Consider the following 22,087-nt stretch of genomic DNA (forward strand, 5'->3'; position numbering starts at 1 on the left):
CTGTGCCCTCAGCAGTGTCGCTCCTCTGCCTTGGGAACCTGGACAGACTTCAACTCAGGGTTGGATTAGCAAGTCCTTGACACAGTCTGGGAATGTGGATGAGGCCCACACTCCTCCCCCGGGCAGGGGATCTGGGCTGCTCCACCGGACAGGAGAGATGGGGCTCACTGCGAATAAGCTTTTCATGCTTGAAATATTCTACTTTGCTTTCCCATTTCCCCTTCTATCTGCTGCCTTTGCCCTTCCGTCTGGAGGCAGTGAAAGTGGCCGCAGCACCCCCAGCCTCTCCGTGCTCTCTGACAGCAAGCCGCCCCCCTCCACCTACCAGCAGGCGCCTCGCCACTTCCACGTCCCAGGTAGGCTCCGGGACACACTAGCTGGGCTCCTCACACCCAGCGTCTGGCCACACCGAAACTGTCAGCTGGCCTTGACTCAGCAGGCACCAGACAACACTCCGGGCTCCTCCACTGCTCCCCAGACGCTGAGATTCTTTAAAACCATCAGACGGGTTTTCACAACCCCAAACCGATGTGTGTTTGAGTTTCTTCCAAAGTCCCACACATGGCAGGGAGATACACTTGTCCTCCTGGGAATGGGGTGAAGGAAAAGGGCTGTCTGAACTGGCTGTACTTCCCGGGGGGCCACGAGGTTCCTGGCTGCTGCCCCATCTCCTGCAGATGAGGGTGGCATCTGGAGTCAGGGAGGCTTGATCTGGGGCCTAGGTGTCTGTCGCTTGCTGGGTGCCGGTTCCTGCCTGATGATTCTAAATCTGGGTGAGTGCTTGTTGCTTACAAAAAGCTGTAGAACAGAAACCATCACAACTTGCTGCTTACCCTCCTGTTCTCTCCTTTTTTTTCTTTCTTCTTCCCCAGACACTGGCGTAAAAGATAACATCTATAGGAAACCCCCTATCTACAGACAGCATGGTACGGTTGGATTCCTCCCGCTGCTGTGGTTTGCCCCGCATGCCTGTCAATACCCATCTGCTTCTGAATGCATCCTTTTGTTGTGTTCTGATAAATGCAGTGAAGGCACCACCAAGGCCCTTAGCAGTCTGACTATTAAATGCAAATTACTAGCAGCCTCCTGAGAGTCCTCTTCTTATAAATTACGATAAAGGTTATGTCTGAGTAAGGACACTTCTGTGTGTTATGAAGCCGAGGCTAATGCACATCAGCCAGGGGTTGGGATGGGATGATAGCCAAGAGCCTGGTGGTGGCGCCTTCAATTATGCAGCCAGTGTGACTTTAGCCAAGATGGTGAGGGACAGAGGCTTCTAGAACCACAATCTGATCCAGGCCTGATCTTTGGAGTATAGAACAAACTTGAATCAGTCGTTTATTCCTCAGGCAGACTTTAGTCTTGAGTTCTGAGGATTTCTGTTGATGGGATGGGTGACCTCGCCTTCAGTTACGGAGATTTCTTGCATAAGCAAATAGGGACTGACGCCCAGCTCTGCTCCACGCGAACCTGCCTGGGAGGTGCGCAGGGAGCAGCTTGCTTGGGCCATGGAGCAGGAATCAGGGCCACATGGTCTCCCCTCACTTTCCTCCTGGGATTTCTGGGTGACTGACAGCAGGTTGCTTCACCATCCTGAGCCTCGGTTTACTCATCTGCAAAACAGGACCAATTCCCTCCAACCCGCCCTTTCCACAGGCTGACCATGGGAACTTCACGGGATACCGAATATGGAAGTGCATTCTAAACTGTAAAGTTCTGTGCACATGATGGGAATTGTTATCAAGTCACTAGCAATGGGAAAAGGCACTTCCATATTAAACATTCTTGTCCAGATGTACCTAAAGCAAACAGCCACATCCCACGTTGACAACTGGATGGACACTTTTAGACGGAATCTTACAAAAAGTGTGTTTCCTGTGACTTGCCGACAAATCAGTGATCAGGTTATACAAACTTTTAAAATACTTCCTCCATCATGGCAATAGGTCCTGTACTTTGTGCATTTTTTTTCCTCTTTCCAAGAAGGAAAAAAGTGAATGAAATCTCTTGAGTTTCCAGAAATGATGACTTCTACCATTGCCTTTCCACCAGAGAAGCATAGAGCATGAACCTCCAAGAGGGATCAGAGCGGGATGGGCTAGATAGACTCTAGGGCCCTTAGAAATTGTCCAGACCAGCTCCCTTGGGTTACAAGTGGGGAAACTGAGGCCTGGCCAAAAGGAGGAGCAGCCACAGTAAGTGACTGGCTTTCCATCATGGCACCTGGCCTGAACAGCCTGCCTGGAGGGCTGTGTCTTCTGTGCTGGTGGGCTATAAGATTGGGATTGACTACCTTGGCCTTTTATTAACCCCCCATTTTGTCTCAGATTGGTGCCTTAAAATGTGTGATTAACATGTGCAGGACAGGAGGGGGTCTGCCCCTTAGAAAGGGGAAGAGAGCAAACCGGGTTATGAAATTGCTCATTGTCATCCAACAGACCCAGATCTAAGGCAAAGAGCTTCGACCTCAGTCCTTTAACTGAACCATCCAGTGGAGAGATTAGATTTTACTGTCTCCAGTGATTGTCTTTGTGCATTTTTTTTTTTTTTTTTTTTTTTTTTTTTGAGACAGAGTCTCGCTCTGTCACCAGGCTGGAGTGCAGTGGTGCGATCTCGGCTCACTGCAACCTCTGCCTCTCAGGTTCAAGCAATTCTCCTGCCTCAGCTTCTGGAGTATCTGGGACTACAGGTGTGCACCATCATGCCAGCTAATTTTTTTGTATTTTTAGTAGAGGTGGGGTTTCACCATGTTGGCCAGGATGGTCTCAATCTCTTGACCTTGTGATCCACCCGCTTCAGCCTCCCAAAGTGCTGGGATTATAGGGGTACGCCACTGCACCTGGCCATCTTTGTGCATTTTTAAAAATCTGGCTATACATGATTCTCCTATCCAAAGGCAAGTTAATTCCTATTTGATTAAACCCTGAGCAATGACCAAAATTCTTTTATCATTCCAAAATTTTGCTATAAGCCGGGCGCGGTGGCTCACACCTATAATCCTAGCACTTTGGGAAGCACAGGCGGGCGGATTGCCTGAGCTCAGGAGTTCGAGACCAGCCTGGGCAACACGGTGAAACCCCATCTCTACTAAAATACAAAAGAAATAGCCAGGTGTGGCAGTGTGTGCCTGTAGTCCCAGCTACTTGGGAGGCTGAGGCAGGAGAATGGCTTGAACCCAGGAGGCAGAGGTTGCAGTGAGCCGAGATTGCGCCACTGCACTCCAACCTGGGTGACAGAGTGAGACTGTCTCTGAAAAAAAAAAAAAATTAATTAAAATAAAAAATAAAAAGGGAATTAGGAACACAAGACAGGCAAGAATGGAGCACCTCCCTGGACAGTCAGGAATGGACATGAAGCAGGGCTGGTTGTGTGAGGGCCTGGGAGGAGGCGGCGCAGGAGGCCTCCCACCCACCAGCATGTCATCTGCTCAAGGGCTGAACGTTGAGGAGGTTTAACAGGTCAGGAATAAGTGTGGACATTTTTGTGTTTCCACACGCCATCTAGGGTCACTCTTGGTATTAAACCCAGTTACTTTTAGGAGTGTCGACCTAAAAAACAAACCGTAGAGAACTATCTCCAAATATGTTGAATGTACTGAGGAATTAGGAAAGAGGATTCTAATCCGAGATACACAGCTGCAGCAAGCCATATATGCACCCGAAGAGGAGAGGGTAAAGGGAAGCTCTTCTTAGCAAAAGCATTTCACATAAGCTGCCTAGAAACAGAGTTCATTGGCAGCAGAGGCTCGAGGCCGGAGCTGGCGTCCGTTCATTGGTGGAGACGCCATCACTGGGCAGGTGTTCTGTGGAGAGCGTCTTATCTCAGTTGCTGCGGTCCTTGAGAAGGAATTTCTGTTGAGGTTATTGTGGAAAGTCCTCGAGACAGTCTTTATCTCCCGCACGCAGGCAGGAGCTGTCCTGCCTCATGCCTTCCTCTAGCTTGTCTGGTCTGAGAAAAAGTGATTTCTTCCTGGGACCTTCAACCCTCCCAGGAGGCAGACCCAGTGCAAACCACAGCCCCTGGCTTCCAGCTACATCGTGGGGAGCTTCCTTTCTCAGAGTCTGTCTCCCCTGGAAAATGGGACTCAACGCCATATAGTCCTTGGGGCTTTGAGGATGTTTCAGGGAGATGACACATGACACTTGGCACTGGGCAGGGACCTTCTGTTGATCAGTCCCCTCAGGGGAGGGAAGCTGTGCGCAGTTTAAAATGAATTCATGACTGGCCAGGCACAGTGGCTCACGCCTGTAATCCTAGCACTTTGGGAGGCCGAGGCAGCTGGATCACCTGAGGTCAGGAGTTTGAGACCAGCCTGGTCAACATGGCAAAACCCTATCTCTACTAAAAATACCAAAATTAGCCTGGCATGGTGGTGCATGCCTGTAATCCCAGCTACTTGGGAGGCTGAGGCAGGAGAGTCACTTGAACCCGGAAGGCAGAGGTTGCAGTGAGCTAAGATCACACCACTGCACTCCAGCCTGGGCGACAGAGTGAGACTCCATCTCAAAAAAAAAAAAAAAAAAAAAAATACAACAACAAAAAAAAGAAATCACCTCTTATAACAGACAGGAATACTAGCTTACGATCATCTCATATCTGACTTGAACTTACAAAATGAGGAAGTGTGGTGGTTTTATCATCTATTCGCTATATAAAATTTAGGAAAATATGCATAAAAGATGAAAAATTCAAAAAAAATAAAAATAAAGAAATAAAATAAAAGGAATTCATGAGGGAAAAATGACGGCTCCCCAACATTTCCCAGTAAGTTCGACTCTCCAGATGCAGGGACGGTCCTCATAGTTCACCAGATTTGCTCTTTCATTTCTAAGCAAACATGAGCCACCAGATGGCAATGCAGCTCTCTCCTCACCCCCCAACACACGCCTCCCACCACTTGCCCGGCAGGTGGGGGCTGTCACTCCTGCCCACCCAAAGCCGACAGTGGAAGTGACCCCACGGGGCACGCGTTGTTCCCTGTGTCTTTGTGCCCTGGTTTAAAGCAGGAATTAATCACTCTTTGTTGTGTCTCTGGGATTCCAGATTCTAGTGGGGTTGAGTCTCATTTTGGTTTTGGGTCCTTTTTGGCCCCAAATGGTGGAGTCTCGTTTTGGTTTGGGGACTGGCGGGATGGGGAGGAAAGGCAGGCTGTGTCCAGAGTGCGGATTGCACTGGGAAGCCACCGCTGAGGCTCCCCAGGGGAGCCGGGGAGTAGGAACTCAGCCTCTTCCTAGAGGGTTCCTCGTGGCCCATGCATTCCCGGGGCTCAGAAGGAGCTGTCTGTGTGATACAAAAGACACGCTAACGTCTCCTTCTGCAGTGCAGAGAATGCAGAGAGGCCGTCCTAGAAAGGTGGAAGACGAGCCGGGCACGGTGGCTCACGCCTGTAATCCCAGCACTTTGGGAGGCTGAGGTGAATGGATCACCTGAGGTCAAGCGTTTGAGACCAGCCTGGCCAACATGGTGAAACCCCGTCTCTACTAAAAATATAAAAATTAGCCAGGCGTGGTGGCCGGCGCCTGTAATCCCAGCTACTCGGGAGGCTGAAGTACGAGAATTGTTTGAACCTGGGAGGCGGAGGCTGCAGTGAGCTGAGATAGTGCCATTGCACTCCAGCCTGGGTGACAGAATGAGACTCTTGTCAAAAAAAGAAAAAAAGGAAGGAAGGAAGGGAGGGAGGGAGGAAGGAAGGAAGAAAAGTGGAAGAGAGGGAGGCTGGAAGGAGAGAGGGAGGGAGGCAATGCGCTGGCTGGGGCCGACACTCCGGGCCCACTTTCCTTGTCCTCTGGAGTCTTTTTCCATCCTGACATCAACCAGGGAGCAGAGGTTCTTATTCTGACTCAAGAGAGGGGAAACCCCAGCGTGGAGGGATTTAAGTGACTTTTTCATTAATTTGTCCAAGGGGTGTTTTTCAAGCACCCACCCCACTATGTGCTAGGCTCGTCCCAGTGCTGGGGATACGTGGGTGACCCTGCATTCCCCCGACCCTGTGGAGCTGAGATTCTCGCGGATTTGCCCACGGCCAGACAGGTGAGAGGCTCAGCTAGGTTTCTAGTTTCCAACACCCATGCTCTGGGCCCTGCCCACACACTCACTCACTCACATACACACACACACATTCTCTCTCTCCCTCTGCCTCTCTCTCTCCCTCTCAATGTCATTCCAATTCAATGTGAATTGTAGAGATAGAGATTATTCTGAGAAGAACAGAAAAAATTCCTGTTGATGGGTCCACTCCTTAAAAGCTAAGTCTGGAAGACATAGGAGGGGACAAATCCTCAAAACCTCCTGCACAGCTATTCGAAGTCCCAGGAGTGGAGAGGACGTCTTTCTCTGGCCTAAGAGGTGAAGCCCCGAGCACCTTCCCCGGTTGCTGTCAGCTCCTTCCCTTGTCAGAGAGAGCACCTGCCAGGGTGCCGGTCCTGGCTCCTTCCTGGCTGCCAGAGTCCCAGACTTGCCTCAGGCTCTTGCAGTCTCAGGAATGATTCTGCACTGGAGGCAGAGAAAACTGGTGAGGAGCTTGGCAGAGACCACTTGCTGGCTGCAGAGCCTTGGCTGGCACCCCTGGCACAGTGGCGGAAGAGCCGCCACACCTCTGCTGGCCCCCTGGACATGGGCAAGAGATCCTTGGAGGTTAGAGCTGTCAGTGTGTTGGTGCTGGCAAAGAGGGAGCTGGTAGGGCCCTCCCTTGGAAACACGGGGCCCTTGTGCCGTGTCCGTCTCACTCACTTCCTCCGTGCACCTGAGGCTGCAGGTTGGCACATCGGTCACCGAAGGGAGTGCAGAGACTCATCAGATGCGGCCCTTTCCCTGGAAGCATCTCTCTTCAGCTGCTCTGTGGGAAGTGGATTTGTACAAGTCACAGGAAGCAAAGTCGGTGGCGATGCAGCCCTGAGCCTGAAAATTTACACATCTGACGTGGAGGACAAAGTGGCTCCAGCTCTGGCTTCAGGGTCAGACAGACAAGGTTCCAATCACCAGCTATGTGACCTTAGACTCCAGACCTCAGTCTCCTCATCTGTAAATGAGGTTCATAGCATCTATTATTATCTGTTAACATGCTTTACAAATGTTTACCCAAGGGCTGGGTGCAGTGACTCACACCTGTAATCCCAGCACTTTGTGAGGCTGAGGCAGGTGGATCACCTGAGGTCAGGAGTTCAAGACCAGCCTGACCAACATGGCGAAACCCCGTCTCAACTAAAAATGCAAAAAATTAGCCGGGCGTGGTGGTGGTCACCTGTAATCCCAGCTACTCGGGAGGCTGAGGCAGGAGAATCGCTTGAACCCGGGAGGCAGAGGTTGCAGTAAGCCGAGATTGCGCCATTGCACTCCAGCCTGGGCAACAGAGTGAGAATCCATCTCAAAAAAAAAAAAAAAAGGAAAAATGTTTATCCAGACCACAATACAGTGCTTATCGGATGAGTAGGTATTCAGTAAGTGCTTATCACGTGCATGTTCTCAGGGAAGTGTCTCTGTGTTGACTTTGCTCTTCCCATCAAAGCCCTTGTTATGTATAGAAACCTTCTCATCCACCTCTGCCTCGACTCTATTGGCCTGTGAGCTTCTGAAAGACAAGGGTCATGTCTGAGTTTTTTCTGCATTCCCCATTCTTAAGACAGTACAGTGCACAGTAGGCACTCAGCACAGGGAGATGGGGATAAAGGTTGAGGGGCTAAGGGTGAACAGAGGGTAGATGGACTGATCGATGGATTAAGGGCTACATGGATGAATGGATGCATCAGTGGGCAAAGAAATGAAGTGGACAAAGAGAGGAATTGATGAATGGGTGGGTGAGTGGATGGATGGATGCGTGAATGTGGGTAGGTGGGTGGATGGATGGATGAGTAGGTGAGTGAGTAGATAAGTGGAAGCTGGATGAATAAATATCAAAATAAGTGAAGGCACAAGTGAATGGATAGATGGATGGGTGGGTGGTGGGTGGATGGATGGGTAGATGGATGGTTGGGTGGCTGGCTGGATGGATGGGTGAAGAATGGGTGGATGGATGAGCAGTGGATAGATGGGTGAGTGGGTGGATGGATGGATTGATAGATGGGTGGATGGGTGGGTGGGTAGATGGATGGATGGATGGATGGATGGATGGGTGGATGGATGGATGGGTGAAGGATGGATGGATCAATGGGTAAATGGATGAATGGGTGGGTTGATGGGTGGGCGGATGGATGAATGTGAATGGACAGATGAATGTATAGGTGGGTGGATGGGTAGATGGACGGATGGATAGATAGATGAATAGATGGGTGGATGGGTGGGTCGGTGGGAGGATGGATGGATGGATGGGTGAAGGATGGGTCAATGGATGGTTAGATGGATGGGTGATGGGTGGATGGAATGGTGGATGGGTGGATGGCTGGCTGGATGAATGGACAGATGGATGTATAGGCAGGTGGATGGGTAGATGGATGGATGGGTAGTTAGATGAATGGTAGTTAGGTAGATGGGTGGATGGGTGGGTGGATGGATGGATGGATGGGTGAAGGATGGGTGGATGGATGGGTAGATGGATGGGTGGTGGCTGGATGGATGGGTGGATGGCTGGCTGGCTGGATGAATGGACAGATAGTTAAAGGAGTGGGTGCATGGATAAGTAGGTAAAAGGGTGAATGAATAAGTATATGGAGAGGAATAAAGTAGTAAGGGATGCACACAGGCTGGCATGGATGTTCAGATATGAATGAATTATAAGATGGGGTTTGGGAAGGAGGAAAGGCAGGCCAGTTCTGTATCCAGAAAAAAAAAATTGAGACCTCTTACTTTCATTCAGATGCCTCCAACCAAAGATTTCCCAAGGAATACAGGGAGTAGAAAGCCAGCCTTTCCCAAAAGGGTTCCTCATTGGCAAATGCATTCCAGAACTCAGAAGGAGCTGCCTGTGTGATACAAAAGACATATTAAACTCTCTTTCTCTGATTGTCCTGAGTTGATCTTTTTCTGACATCCCAAAGCAGCATGCTGCAAATTAGCCTCAAAGTTAGCCTCTTGTTTATTCCTAATTTTTCAAACCTGTAAGCTGAGTTTCCTATTATGTCCCAGCATCCATGCAGGTTATCTCATGTGATCCTCACAACGTGGAGGGGGTGGGCATCCTTTGCCCATTTTACAGATGAGGAAACTGAGGCTCAGAGCTGTTATGGAAGCAAGCCACCAATAATCCAAAGTGCCAGTTTCCTATCTTTTCCTAGCCAAGCTCCTAGTTCTCAAGAGGCTCGGTCGTCTGTTTTGTGGGCTAGCAAACTGCTTTTTAAAAAGCCGTTGGTACAAGTCTAGTTAAACTGTGCACATCTGGAGGAGTTGGCAGTGTTTGCAGAGGAAACTTGCTAAATCTTGGCAAAGCATCCCTCTCTCAAATGGCGGGGGCTGTTTGGAGACCTGAGATGGCTTTTCAGCCAGAATGTGTCAGTCAACCCATCTTCCATGGCCGAGGAAAGTCCCTGAAGCCAGGCTGGCCTCTGGGGACCCAGGCCTGAATTCCAAGGGCTGGGATTTCAGGTGCCCAAGGGCCCTTCAGCTGGAGCGACTTAATTGTCCATGCACGTGCAGATTATTCCAAGAGTGGTGATCCACTTTCCAGCCTCCTGGCTTTTCAGGAAACGATGCACTTATTTTTGCCAGCCAACTCAGCCCCAGGGCCCTTCTCTGGCTTGGACAGTGGCTGTGCTCTTAGAGCTCCAAGTAGCCCCTGGCCTGCCTTCTCCCTGGGACATGCTGGGCAGCTGCCAGGAGTCATGGCTGATGTATGGCCGCACACTCAAGGGCTCCGCTGCCGGGCGACGGCTGTTGTCTGGGCAACAGGAGAGTCCAGCTGCGGGCATGCGTCCCCCGGAGCTCCCTGCCCCCTCTGCCTCTCCATTAAGCGCTTCTTGAGCAGGCTTGGCGTTGATTTGCCTCTGTGAGTGGGGAGAGCAGGGCTTTGTATTTTCATGCTGAAAATCACTGTCTCTCCCGGAAGAAGGAGAAACAGGTAGCCGCTGAGAGTAACGAGATGTCAGTGTATTCGGAACGGAACTGCTCAGTCTTCAATTTTGGCCTTATCTTGTCAAGGTCCTGTAGCCCAATCCCAAATTTCCAAGCTCTCTGGCCTGGTATCAGTCTTGTCCTTGGTGGTGCAGGAGGCAGGGTACGGCAAAAGACAGACGGGCCCGAGCCCGCCGCCCGCTGCAGGTAAGAAGCCCACCTCGGTGTGTCCTTCCTGAGGCCTGGGTCTTCATGGCGGGCTGGGGACGGAGACGGGTTTTTGTGTAATTGTTCAGTGCATGCGGTCAGTGTTTCTGTAAGGGATACACAAGGTGTGGGTCTTTACGTACTAAATTGGATGCCGAGAAATGTCAGCATGGCCTTGTGTGATTTATTTGCTCATTCTTGGCTGGAAATGTCAGCCCAGCTGGGTGACAACCCCCAACAAAAAGGCGAATGGAAAATCCAGATGCCTCGTTGCTCAGCTGCAGATGGTATTCTTGGTAAAGGAACTGTTGCAAAACGGACTTTTGCTTGTTCTGTTTCATTGAGTCCATTTCTGGTTGCATTCTGTAATTTTGTCATTTCCTGACTGCTCTTCGTGGACGTCTTCCAGTAGCAGAACTCGTCACCATTTTGCAGTTTGCCAGCAGCACTTAGCCAGGTGGGGCAGACAGGGAAGGACCTTGGACTCAGAAGGCCTGGGCTCATGTCGGCCCCTACCGCCCACTCGCCCGTGACCTTGGGCGAGGTATACCATGTCCCTGAGCCTCAGTCTCCCGATCTGTGAAATGGCGCGAAGCTTCTTCCTGCGGGGGTGGACGGGGTAGTCAGTGGCGTATCCAGAGCCTCTTGCCCAAGTCAGACACGTAGGCCTCCACAACTGAGACATTGTGTTACGTGGGAGGTTTTTAAAATGCGTGTTCTCAAAAGGCCAAGTGGGCCAGGTGCGGTGGCTTATGCCTGTAATCCCAGCAGTTTGGGAGGCTGAGGCACGTGGATTACTTGAGGTCAAGAGTTCAAGACCAGCCCGGCCAACATGGCAAAACCCCATCTCTTCCAAAAATATAAAACTTATCCAGGCATGGTGGTGCACACCTGTAATCCCAGCTACCGGGTGGCTGAGGCAGGAGAATCGCTTGAACCCAGGAGGCGGAGGTTGCAGTGAGCCGAGATCACACCACTGCACTCCAGCCTGGGTGACAGAGCGAGACTCCATCTCAAAAAAACAAAAAACAAAACAAAATCAAAAAGCCAAGTTGCTACATCTGAAAACGTGACTCTACTCTGTGTGGGTGTTTGGCTAGAACTGAAATCAGGCCTCACTTCACACCCCTGCTGCTGATGCTCCCTGGGCCATGATCCCTGGGGGCCTCCTCCAGCTTACCTTGTTCCTTGCCCTTTGAAAGGCACTCATACTACTGACCTTCTCTTTGATTGATTTTTCATTTTTGAGCATAACTGTAATATGGGAAACCATGAGGCAGAAACCCACAATCAATGGTGTGTTGCCTTTACAAATGGATTTTTCCCTTCCAGCTGCCAGGCGATCAGATGGGGAGGATGGAAGCTTCGACCAGGATAACAGGAAGGTAATTCCAGGGAGCAGATCTGGTTTAGAACAGCCTTGCTCAGAAAGAAATCGGTTTTGTGAGACTTCGAATCTTTCTCTTACATTCTGTTCCTTAGGGGCCCTGTGAGGCCAAAGGTAGGAGGCCCTTCCGTCAGTTTCCTTCCTACATTTAGGACGCACACGTCTCCTCCTGAGGTCCTGGGTATATGCCCGTGTGGCTTGGTTATGGTTCTGTGACTGAAGAGATGTGTATCGTGAAAGGGAAATAAATCAAAGTGCATCCCTGGGGCATCCATATTCTAGGATAGGTTCAGCAGATGTTTTTCATAAAGGTCCAGAGAGTAAGTACTTTTGGCTTTGTGGGCTGTACCATCTCCGATGCAGCTACCGAACTCTGTGAATGCAGCCGGAGCCGAGGCACGAACAGGCATCTCCGTGTTCCAACAACGCATTCATGACAAAAGGAGGCTGCAGGCTGGGCTTTACCTGTGCTAGGGCTGGAAAGCAGGGCTGTGTGTAGGGAGAGCCCGAGGCTGGACTTGGGCCCTCATTCTCCCTGTGCGGAGCCCTGTGGGCCCCTGGCCTCCCAGAGCCTCAGTGGCTGTGTCCGTAAGATGGGGCAGCTCCATTTCCCCCAGATGCTCCGTGTACCTGTATAGCATCTGGATAGGTCTCACTAAATGGCAAGATTTTTATTGAAAGCTGCGTTTCTCACATATTGAGTTTTCTCACAGTGGGGTCAGCTCGTGTGTTAGAAGGTAAGGAAGCTACAAGAAGGGTCCAGTGAGATGTTCCCACTGTTGCAGATGACCTTGAAATTCGCATGACTTTGTTTTTTACCTTCAGCAGAAGAGCAGCTGGCTGATGCTCAAGGGGGATGTACACACGAGGACCAACTCTCCAGACCTGGACAGCCAGTCCTTGTCCCACAGCAGCGGGACTGACAGAGACCCTCTCCAAAGGATGGCAGGGGACAGCTTTCACTCACGTGAGTGGTTCTTTTGAAGAAAGAGCTGTGATGTGCACAAAAAGCCTCACAACAAAGGGGCCCCATAACTCAGAGCAATCCCCCCAAATCTAAGCCTTGCCTGTTAAAAAGCATAAAAGCAAAGCCTGCAAATCTAAGGACCGACCGGAAGGCAATATGGGGCTTTTGCAGTTTGCCGGCTTCCCAAGAACTGTCCCTGAGCCAGTGTGCTAACGAGGGCCACGCCTGCATGTCCCCTCACAGATCTCCAGGGCCTGCAAGAATGCAGAAACCCAGATCTGCTCCTGGGCCGTTTAGGAGAAAGGCGTTCGGGCTGCCAGGTGGAAGTCAGGGCCTGTTCCCTCCAGAGCAGACATGGGCATGGTCCGGCTGATGAGTGCAGACTTGGAGTTGGTGACGGGCACCATCCCTGTCCCCTGTGACTCATCCTGAACGAGGCACAGCCTCAGACTTTATAGAGAGACAGTGATGGCGTCTGCCTGACCCTAGGGGTGTTTTGAAGACTGAATCAGGAGTGATTTTCAAATGTAGAGAAAACTCCAGATAATGCTGTTTGCTTCCAGCCGCTGTAAATCACAGGTGAAAACCAGTAGCAAGCGCTCACTCAGCACCTCCCAGAAGTGGCCTGGGGGTCTCAGCTGGGCTGGGGGCAGTTTTCAATGGGCAAGGCTTGGGCTTAGCTTGGAAGCAGGGGCTGGGAGAGGATGAATAGGGGTGTGAGAGCAGAAGAAAGACCTGGCTTTGCAGTGAGGCAGTCCCAAGTTCAAATCTGAGCTCACCACTGACCCGTCGTGTAATGGGGGCCAGGTGTTAGGAGACTGGAACTGGGTATGTGTGTGGCGTTCGGCCGGCCATAGTAGCTGCTCAGTAAACGGAAACTGTTCCTCATCCTCATCCTCATCCTCATGCCTGCAAACTGTAAACCGTCTTACTTAACAACAAAAGTAGAAAAGTGTTTCAATGTGACGGGAAAGAGTGAAGACACAGAAGCTTGGAAACGATGTGTTAAAGAATCACTTTAAACAAAGAAAGGTGTGTTGCTTGTGTATGAACTCTGTAAGCAGGTGTCTGTGCACCTCTCGGACCTCTGCCCCCGCCTGGGGTGCAGCTTTGTAAATACCAGGATCCCAGCATTCAGGCACAAAGCTGATGTCGCCATGGGAAAGCCACTCCCCCAAAAATATCCCCCAGAGGGAGAGGGGTTCACCCCAGATGGCAGCTTGCTCCTTCCAGAGGAACTGCCCATCTCATCTGCAGGCAAAGCAAGGGGGCTATGGGGCTGGTCCACGCGCACCTGCCTGTGCCCCCGTAGGCAGCTGCATGCCAGTCCTCCGGTCCCTCTATCTCGGATCCCAGGAATCCCTGCCCCCGGCTGGTGCAGCACCTGCCTGCGGGTCATGGAACATTGGCCTAGCTCGTGGCCCCTCTGCCCTGCACTCGCATGTCAGATGCCGTTGTGTTCAGAGGGGGAGAGCTCCCCCCGCCCAGCATCCTCCCCACCTTGCTCAGTGTCCCAGCATCAAGGCATTTGCCCTGGGAACCAGGAAATCAGTGTTTGGGGATCTCAAGATGGCATCGTTCAGCGTTCAGTCCTTCCCTTGCCAGGTGGCCGGCAGAACTCTGCAAGGCTGGGGCTGTACTGATGACCTCCCCCACTTGATGACCTCCCCCACTTGATGATCTCCCCACAGACTCTTCCGGGAGGCCAACTACTGTCCCCAGAATTCCTACTGACGTTTGTGGCCTGCCTGTGGCTCAGGACTAAGAGAGGAGAGGGGGTGCTGTGTGGGAGAAGCCGGACTAGAGACGGGCTGCCCGCTGTGACCCCCGTGCCCCTGATACTCTGTGTGACCTGCACGTGTGGCCTTCACCTCGTGCACTGCTTCTTCATTTGAAAATGCCAGAACGTAGGTGCCCTGGAGTTGCCCCAGGAGCACACGAGGCTGGCGGGTGGCCGGCCCTGCGAGGCCCGGCGGCCATGTCGGGTGTGTGAATGTCAGGTGGTCACTCAGCGGCAAGGGCGTGTGTGCCAGCCCCACCTCTTGCCGTCACAGTCTTGTCCCCAGGCTGCCTGTGCAGATGCACGTAGGCTGCGGCTGCCTCCCTCCTGGCGTGCTGGGTCTGCAGGACCCCGATGGCCCGTGCTGCATTCATGAATTCCCTGGGGAGACTCTGCTCCAGCACAGACATATGTGTCCTCCCCCTGGCCGTGCCTGCTTATGAAGATGTGGCTATGTTGTTGTCCTTCCTTCGCTTTCTCCTGGTGTTCTAACGTCACTTCCTCTGAGCAGGAAACCCGCTGTGTCTAACCATTCTGATTGTGCCTTTATTTCCGTCCTGATGGCATTGCCTTGTTTCCCAATTTGCATGGAAATGGCAGCGAGGACCGAGGACCCAGGCTGCGGACTGTGCCTGGATCAGGTGAGCCTTGCCATCTGTGGCCTCCTGAGGAATCCAGGCGGGAAGGGGAGCACACGGAGACTGAGAGCCAGCCACCCTTTTCTCTCGGGGTTCTTTTGATTATCACCAAGTAGCCCCCAGACCTGAGTCCATGGGCACCAGTTCTATTTGCACACAACTGTGACTGAACAAAGCATTGCACACAGCAAGGCACGCCACCTGCACCCCGGGACATCCATCTGTAGCGCGCCCAAGGAAGGTAGGATTGTGACACCCAACACAGTGGGCACTCAATAAATGTCTGTTGAATTGAAATGCGTTACATTCAACGGGTATTTATTGAGCACCCACTCTGTGCCAGACGCTGAGCGGGGCGCCGAGGGGGACAGAGAAGACGAGAGCAGCCCCTGACCTGGAGAAGCGTGCAGGGAGCTGGGAGAGGCAGAGACGCCGACAGAGCGAGCACACGCGCATCCCGCCGCCGCCTGCCCGCCGGGCACCTCTTTGGCTTCGCAAGGGCCCTGTCACAAACTCATCTCACCCACAACACCATCTGCACATCTCACCTGGGACTGAATTCATCATTCAGTCATTCATCCATCCCTCCACCAAATACTTACTGAGCGCCTACTATGTGCTGGACGTGGTGCTAGGCAGTGGAGAGGCAGTGGTGAGCGTGGCCCAGTCCCAGTTCCCCAGCAGGGAAGCCAGAGGACTTTATGGCAGTGACAAACCAGGGAGCCATCCCCATCCCATTAGTTCCCAGCAGGCACTGCCACCCCTCCAAAGAGGGCGTCATAGTGAAATCTATAATTTATTATTGACTGCCTTGCTGTTCCTGTTTATATTACACACAGGGCATTATCTGGGCCATGTGCAGAGTAGTTTATATTATCAGTGCACCTGATTTCTGCACAGGAAGGGAGGCTATTGATTTTGTGTGGTGAGAAGATTTCTAGGACAAGGCTCGCTGCCTTGCGGGAGGAACACAAGGTGGTATGGACTCCACGTCCCCGGCAGTAGGGCCTGCAGCTGCTTGGGGTCCCACATTCCTAGCCCCTTGAGGCCCCATCCTCTCTTTTGAGGTCTCCCACGTCCCACCCTCGAAGGTCAGAGGCGTGTCAGCATGATACAAACCCCCTGGGCAGCTCGAGGCACTGCCCAGAGGACTCAGTGGCCCCTAGAAAGGACCCAGCACTTCCGAAGGGAATAGGACCCTTTCCTCCAATCCCAGCACATGAGGCATGTGTGAGAGGCGGGAGGGCGGAAGCCAAGGGTGGTCTGGCCAGGTTGGAGGGGGGGTCAGGAAAGCTCTGAATTAACCGCCGCAGCAGCACAGGGGAGGCCCCAGTTGGGGGCACTTCACCCCCAACCTACCTGTGGCTTGGCATTTTCTGTCACCTTCTGTGTGTCCTCTTGCTGTGGGACCGTGCGGAGTCCCATGTCTGGTAGGACTTGCTTGTCTCTGCTTGTCTCCCCGCTGCCTGGTCTTGGAGCCCATTGGGAGGGAGGGTTAGGAGACAGCGAACCTGCTGCAGCTTTTCTGTTCCTGGCATCAGAAGGGAAGGTGGCGGGTGGAGGCCAGGGCAGAGGTGGCCTTCCTCCTTTCCCCTTTTACTCCTCCGGAGCTGCAGGATGGGGCAGAAGAGTTCTTCTTGCATTCCTTAGTCCATGGTGGAAGGAAGAGCCTCCCTGACGTGCTACTGTCGATCTCGTGAGGGTATCTGGTGGGACCAGCAGGGCGCCTGGCTCAGGCTTAGAGATGTGAGACCCCCTAGGGGTGGAATATGCAGACATCACAACTGGAAGAAGAGGGCCAGGCACAGCGGCTCACGCCTGTAATCCCAGCACTTTGGGAGGCCAAGGCGGGCAGATCACCTGAGGTCAGGAGTTTGAGACCAGCCTGACCAACATAGTGAAACCCTGTCTCTGCTAAACACAAAAAATCAGCCAGGCATGGTGGAGGATGCCTGTAATCTCAGCTACTTGGGAGGCTGAGGCAGGAGAATCGCTTGATCCCGGGAGGCAGAGGTTACAGTGAGCCAAGATTGCACTCCAGCCTGGAGGATGACAGAGCGAGACTCCATCTCCAAAAAAAAAAAAAAAAAAAAAGAAAAAGAAAAACTGGAAGAAGAGCATAGTGGTCCAGAGACAGTGGGTGGGAGCTGCCGGTCAACAGATGCAGGCAGTCCCCAACTTCTGACATGGGACTGTGTGACTTTCCACTGGCGTGAAAGCGATATATATTGGGTAGAAAGCAAACCTCAGTACCCACACACCCTCCAGTACCCACACACCCATTCTGTTTCTCACTCTCAGTGCAGCATTCAGCGAATGACACGAGGCGGCCAGCCCTCTATGATGCGCCGGGCTGTGCATTAGATGACTCTGCCTGGCCGAAGGCTAATGCAGGTTTCTGAGCATGTTTAAGGCAGGCTGGGCTAAGCCATGATGTTTGCTAGGTTAGGTGCATTCAATGCGTTTTTGACTTAGGATCTTTTCATCTTACTGGGTTTATGGGATGTGATGAGCCCGTGGTGAGCCAAGGGGCATCTCTCTGTATTTCATGAGCACTTGGTGTGTCCCAGTGCTGTCCTGGGTGCTGGGGACAGAGCAGAGGCCAAAACAGACAAAGTTCCCTGTCTGGGGAGCTGACATTCTACTGGGGGCTGGGAGACAGAGAGAAACAAGCTGAAAGCGAGTTATATCAGTGTCCTGTGCTAAGAGGGCTAGAGAGGGCTGGGGGAAGGGTGTACTTTCAAATACAGTAAGTAGTCAGGGCAGAGAGACGGTACCTGGCATGGCTTGAAGCGGGTATAGCCTTGAATAGGGCTAGTATATGGGGGAGGGCATTCCACCTCCCCCAGGGTGGAGGCTGGGCCGTGGGTTGGAAGAACAGTGAGGGCCATGCATCAGGTCACAGAGCAGTTTGTGTGCCCTTGGGAGGACCCAGGCCTGGCCTGACTCAGGGTTTAAGCAGCACAGACAGCCAGTAGACAGGTCTGGAGGCAGGAGCAGGACGGCCTTGGGAAACTAAGACAGTGAGGGTGGCGGAGGGGCGACTTGCCAGAAGCTGGTGGAAGCAGGCCGAGGTCCAATCAGGAAAGGTCTGGAACGCAGTGCCAGGGAGGGGGACGTCAGCACGACACGAGTGTGAGAGGAGATGTTGCATTTTCCGTGTTTAAAACATCAGAAGGCAGCTGCACAGTGGACTGGAGGCTGCCCAGCCAGGGTGAGAGGAACTGTGGCGCCCACAAAAGCAGTGGGGGTCCCTGGAAGGATCTCACTGGCAGGGCCCACATGACGGCAGCTCGGGAACCACTGGCTGCGGGGGTGATGGAATCAAAGAAGACACTGGGTTGGCTCTGGTACAGGCTGGCAGAGGCCACCTTTATTCAGAGATGGGATGAGAACAGGTGGGTGTCTTCACGTTGGCTTGGAGAGCCTGAGACGTCCAGAGGGGTTGCCAGGGGGCAGATGGAGCTCAGAGCAGAGGTTCAGGCTGGAGGCAGAGACTGAGGGTCCCCGGCTCCCAGATGGGACTGGAACTGTGGGATTTGGTAGCCCCAGCCATCCAACTGCGAGCACGTGGCTGTGTCCTGAGTTTGTGTTCCTTTCTCAAGAGGGTCTGAGACTCAAATAAGGTGTGATCTCCTGCCTGGCCCCCAGCCTACTCTTTGTCAGCGTCCTCCCATCTCCCCATCTCAGCAAAATGCTGGGAGGAGAGAGACAAAGAGAGAAAAAGAGACAGAGAGCACGCACATGTGTGTGCTGACAAGCGGGCAGGTGGAAAGGTGCTATTGGTGGGGCAGGAGACTCCACAGAGAAAGTGGGGAGGAGCGCCCAGGAGGGAGAAAGCCAGGAGAGGGAGTGGGCCAGGGAAGCAGGGAACGGGGCAGCCAGCAGGGCCGATCCTGTGGAAAGGGTGTGGAGGGACAGCCCAGGGAGAGCTGGGGTCTCAGGCATGGCCACCTTGGCATCCAGCTGGTGGCTGGAGGGTCCCTCTGTACAGACGCTGTTAGGGAGGAGTGACCAGCTGGGGCCACAGTGATGGCCTTTCTGGAAAGCCTGGCCTCCTGCTGGGCAGGCAGGGTGCTCTCTGAGCCCCCAGAGAGAGCAGAGGGAGCCCCAGAGGTCAGGGAGAGGACCCCAGCCCAGGAGAAGATGCTGTGGCTGGAGGTACACAACCACCCCGAGGACAGTGGCCCCAGGCAGAGCATGCTGGGCTCCGGAGCCCCAGGGAACATTCGCTGCCGTCGGGTTGGCTGGAGACCAGCTTTCAGCTGGAATCCCCACGCCTCCCCGTGCCCAGCAGGCTTATCCATGCCTGGGGACTGGACAGCGTGTGGCCTCCCAGTTCTGCAGGTAGCAGCACAGGCTCTGGGTGGCACCCCGTGTCCCTCTGAGAGCTCATGTTGTCTCATAGCCACAGCCCCAGGGGCCTCCTCTGTCCTCCTCCAGTGCTGTCTGGGTTCTGGAGAGCCCCACACCGGAAGCTCTGCCTCCCCTCCCCGGTCCAGCTGAACCGGCATTTCATTCACCACTGCTCAGGGATGAGGGGCGCCTGTCTTCCTCAGATGGAGACACCAAGGCTCAGAGAGGGGACCCGAACCTGTGCAGCGCCACGGCCTCCAAGCCTCCTGCCCGTGCACCCAAGAGCGGATGGGAGCTGCCCAAGCGAGTGGCTCACGGGTCAGGTGCCCACAAAGCAGACCCAGACGCTGTGTGAGCCACAGTCCTCTGCCCATAAGGTGCCTGGCCTTGAATGTCCAGCAGTGACTTTGACCTCTGATGAGCCAGCCTGGAAGAGGACAGACCCGCAGAGAACAGGCTCAGGGCCCTGGAGCACGGATCTGTCACCTGTGTGCTTTTCTCCCGGTGGACTCTTAGTGCCTGGGAGCAGCATGAGAGTCCCGTGCCTCCCGTTCCCAGGCAGCGGCCTCGCCATCCGTGCTTGTGATTGGCCGCGTCTTCCCAAAGGCTCCGGGGACAGCTGTCTGAGCAGTGGCCTTCCTTCCTGGGACCCAGCATTCGTTCTATGGGGTGGGGGACATGAAGGTGGCCACCCTGAATGCAAAGCCGCAGAACTGTCCAGAAGAGCACCTGAGGGGGCCCCAGAGAGTGCTGCCTGAGGGCGCTGCTCCACCCACAATTCAATCCCAGCCTGTCCCTTGCTGTGTGACCTTGTGCACAAGAGAAACCTCTCTGAGTTTCAAGTTCCCTCATCTGAAAGAACAGGGATGATCCAGTCTTGCCAGGGAGCATGTAGGGGTTGAGGAGCTTGCACGTGAGCACACGGGGATCCTGCGGCCTGACCCTGAGGGACGTTGAGGTTCAGCACCTCGAGTCCACAAGCCAGGCCAGCCCTCTGGCCTCATGGCAAGCCCTCTGTGGTCATCTCGGGCCCGTCTCGCTTGCTTCTGAAGTCTGCAGCTCATACCCACCAAGGGGCCTCTCGTTCACCACTGCTCAGGGATGAAGGGTGCCCCCCCTTCCTCAGATGGAGACACCAAGGCTCAGAGAGGGGACCCGAACCTGTGCAACGCCACAGCCTCCAAGCCTCCTGCCTGTGCACCCAGGAGCGGATGGGAGCTGCCCAAGTGAGTGGCTCACCGGTCAGATGCCCACAAAGCAGACCCGGACGCTGTGTGAGCCACAGTCCTCTGCCCACAAGGTGCCCGACCTTGAATGTCCAGCGGTGACTTTGACCTCTGATGAGCCAGCCTGGAAGAGGACAGACCTGTGGAGAAGAAGCTTAGGGCCCCAAGAGCAGGCCTGGCGGGATGCTGACGGCAAGGTGGTTATGGCAGGCTTCACGGAGGGGAGCCTGGTTAGGCTGAGCTTGGGCATGGAGTGGGTGGGCATCCGGTGCCTGCAGGGCCTCAGGTAACTGGCTTCAGGACTACCCAGTTGCCGCCATGCTCCTGGCCCCCTACCTGCCTTCTCCCTGTGGGTCTCTCTCTGTAATACACACACCCCGCCCCTTGAAGGCTGTCCGCTTCCATCTGACACTCATTAGACCCACATGCCTGCAAACCCACACCAGGGCACACTGGCTTGGGAGCAGATGGGGTTACTGGTTCCTGAAGCCAGGAGCCCTCCTCATCTCAGCCTCTCTAGTTAGTAACTGTTTGACCTTGAACAGATCACTTGGTATCATTAGGTCTGAGCTTCCTCATCTGTAAAACGGGTTCATGTTTAGTGTGTAGACTGGTAAGAGTCAAGTGAAATCTCTGAATATGTAAAGGGACTTTTTAAACCAGTGATTCTTGGCCGGGCGCAGTGGCTCGCGCCTGTAATCTCAGCACTTTTGGAGGCCAAGGCAGGCAGATCACCTGAGGTTGGGAGTTCGAGATCAGCCTGACCAACATGGAGAAACCTTGTCTCTACTAAAAATACAAAATTAGCCGAGCGTCGTGGTACATGCCTGTAATCCCAGCTACTCAGAAGGCTGAGGCAGGAGAATCGCTTGAACCCAGGAGGTTGCAGTGAGCCAAGATCACGCCATTGCACTCCAGCCCGGGGAACGAGAACAAAACTCCGTCTCAAAAAATAAAATAAATAAACCAGTGATTCTCAGCGCTGGTTGTGCACAGGATCCCTGGGACCTTTAAATCTACGGATTGCTGGTCCACTCCGACAGAGACCAACTGCAGGAGTCCAGACAGCAGTCCGGGGGTGAGATAGCATCACCTCGTCTCTCTCTGCTCTTCTCTGCTACATACAGCTAAACGGACCTGGAAATGATATGGCAGATGGTTGGTCACAGGAGAACTCTAAAGGTGGGAACAGCAAAGTGGCCTGGCGAGGCAGCCTCGGGACCTCAGGGGACAGCAGCCCTGCATGCCCACTCCCACCCCCACCCAGCGGCAGGAGGTGGCCCAGGCCTGCAGACTCCCAGCCTCCCATGTGGTGGCAAAAGGTGACGAGGCAGGGGTTTTCCTCCTGCAGCCACACTAGCAGATGGGCAGGTGGCCAGCAGGCACCCCGCAGTCCTGAAAGTGAACCCAGGGGCCTGGTCTCCACCCATGGCAGGCATCTCCCACCCCCACCAGCGACACAGGACACCCCAAGAAGGGCATTTTATCCCCACAGGCAGTACTGGCAGGGACCGGGTGGGCGGACTGGCAGCTCCAGGTGAAGTTAGC

The 22,087-nt window shown here is 53.6% G+C and overlaps 1 protein-coding gene across 12 annotated transcripts in view; it reads left to right on the forward strand.

The window, feature by feature from the left end:
- The window catches only part of ABLIM2 (actin binding LIM protein family member 2), a 190,657-nt gene that overhangs the window by 135,866 nt on the left and 32,704 nt on the right, over nt 1–22,087 (forward strand). For 3 of the 12 annotated variants that reach the window (XM_055245506.2, XM_055245497.1, XM_055245498.1), the window contains 5 exons: nt 255–356; nt 873–926; nt 10,066–10,185; nt 11,518–11,570; nt 12,398–12,539. In XM_055245506.2, coding sequence (XP_055101481.1) covers nt 255–356; nt 873–926; nt 10,066–10,185; nt 11,518–11,570; nt 12,398–12,539 — 471 coding nt within the window. Of the gene's footprint in view, nt 1–254; nt 357–872; nt 927–10,065; nt 10,186–11,517; nt 11,571–12,397; nt 12,557–22,087 lie in introns of those variants that run through there. The other 9 variants (XM_055245499.2, XM_055245500.2, XM_055245502.2 and 6 more) reach the window with 6 other exon arrangements.

The sequence above is a fragment of the Symphalangus syndactylus genome, chromosome 16 (assembly GCF_028878055.3).
Source record: "Symphalangus syndactylus isolate Jambi chromosome 16, NHGRI_mSymSyn1-v2.1_pri, whole genome shotgun sequence".
Lineage (NCBI taxonomy): Eukaryota > Metazoa > Chordata > Mammalia > Primates > Hylobatidae > Symphalangus > Symphalangus syndactylus.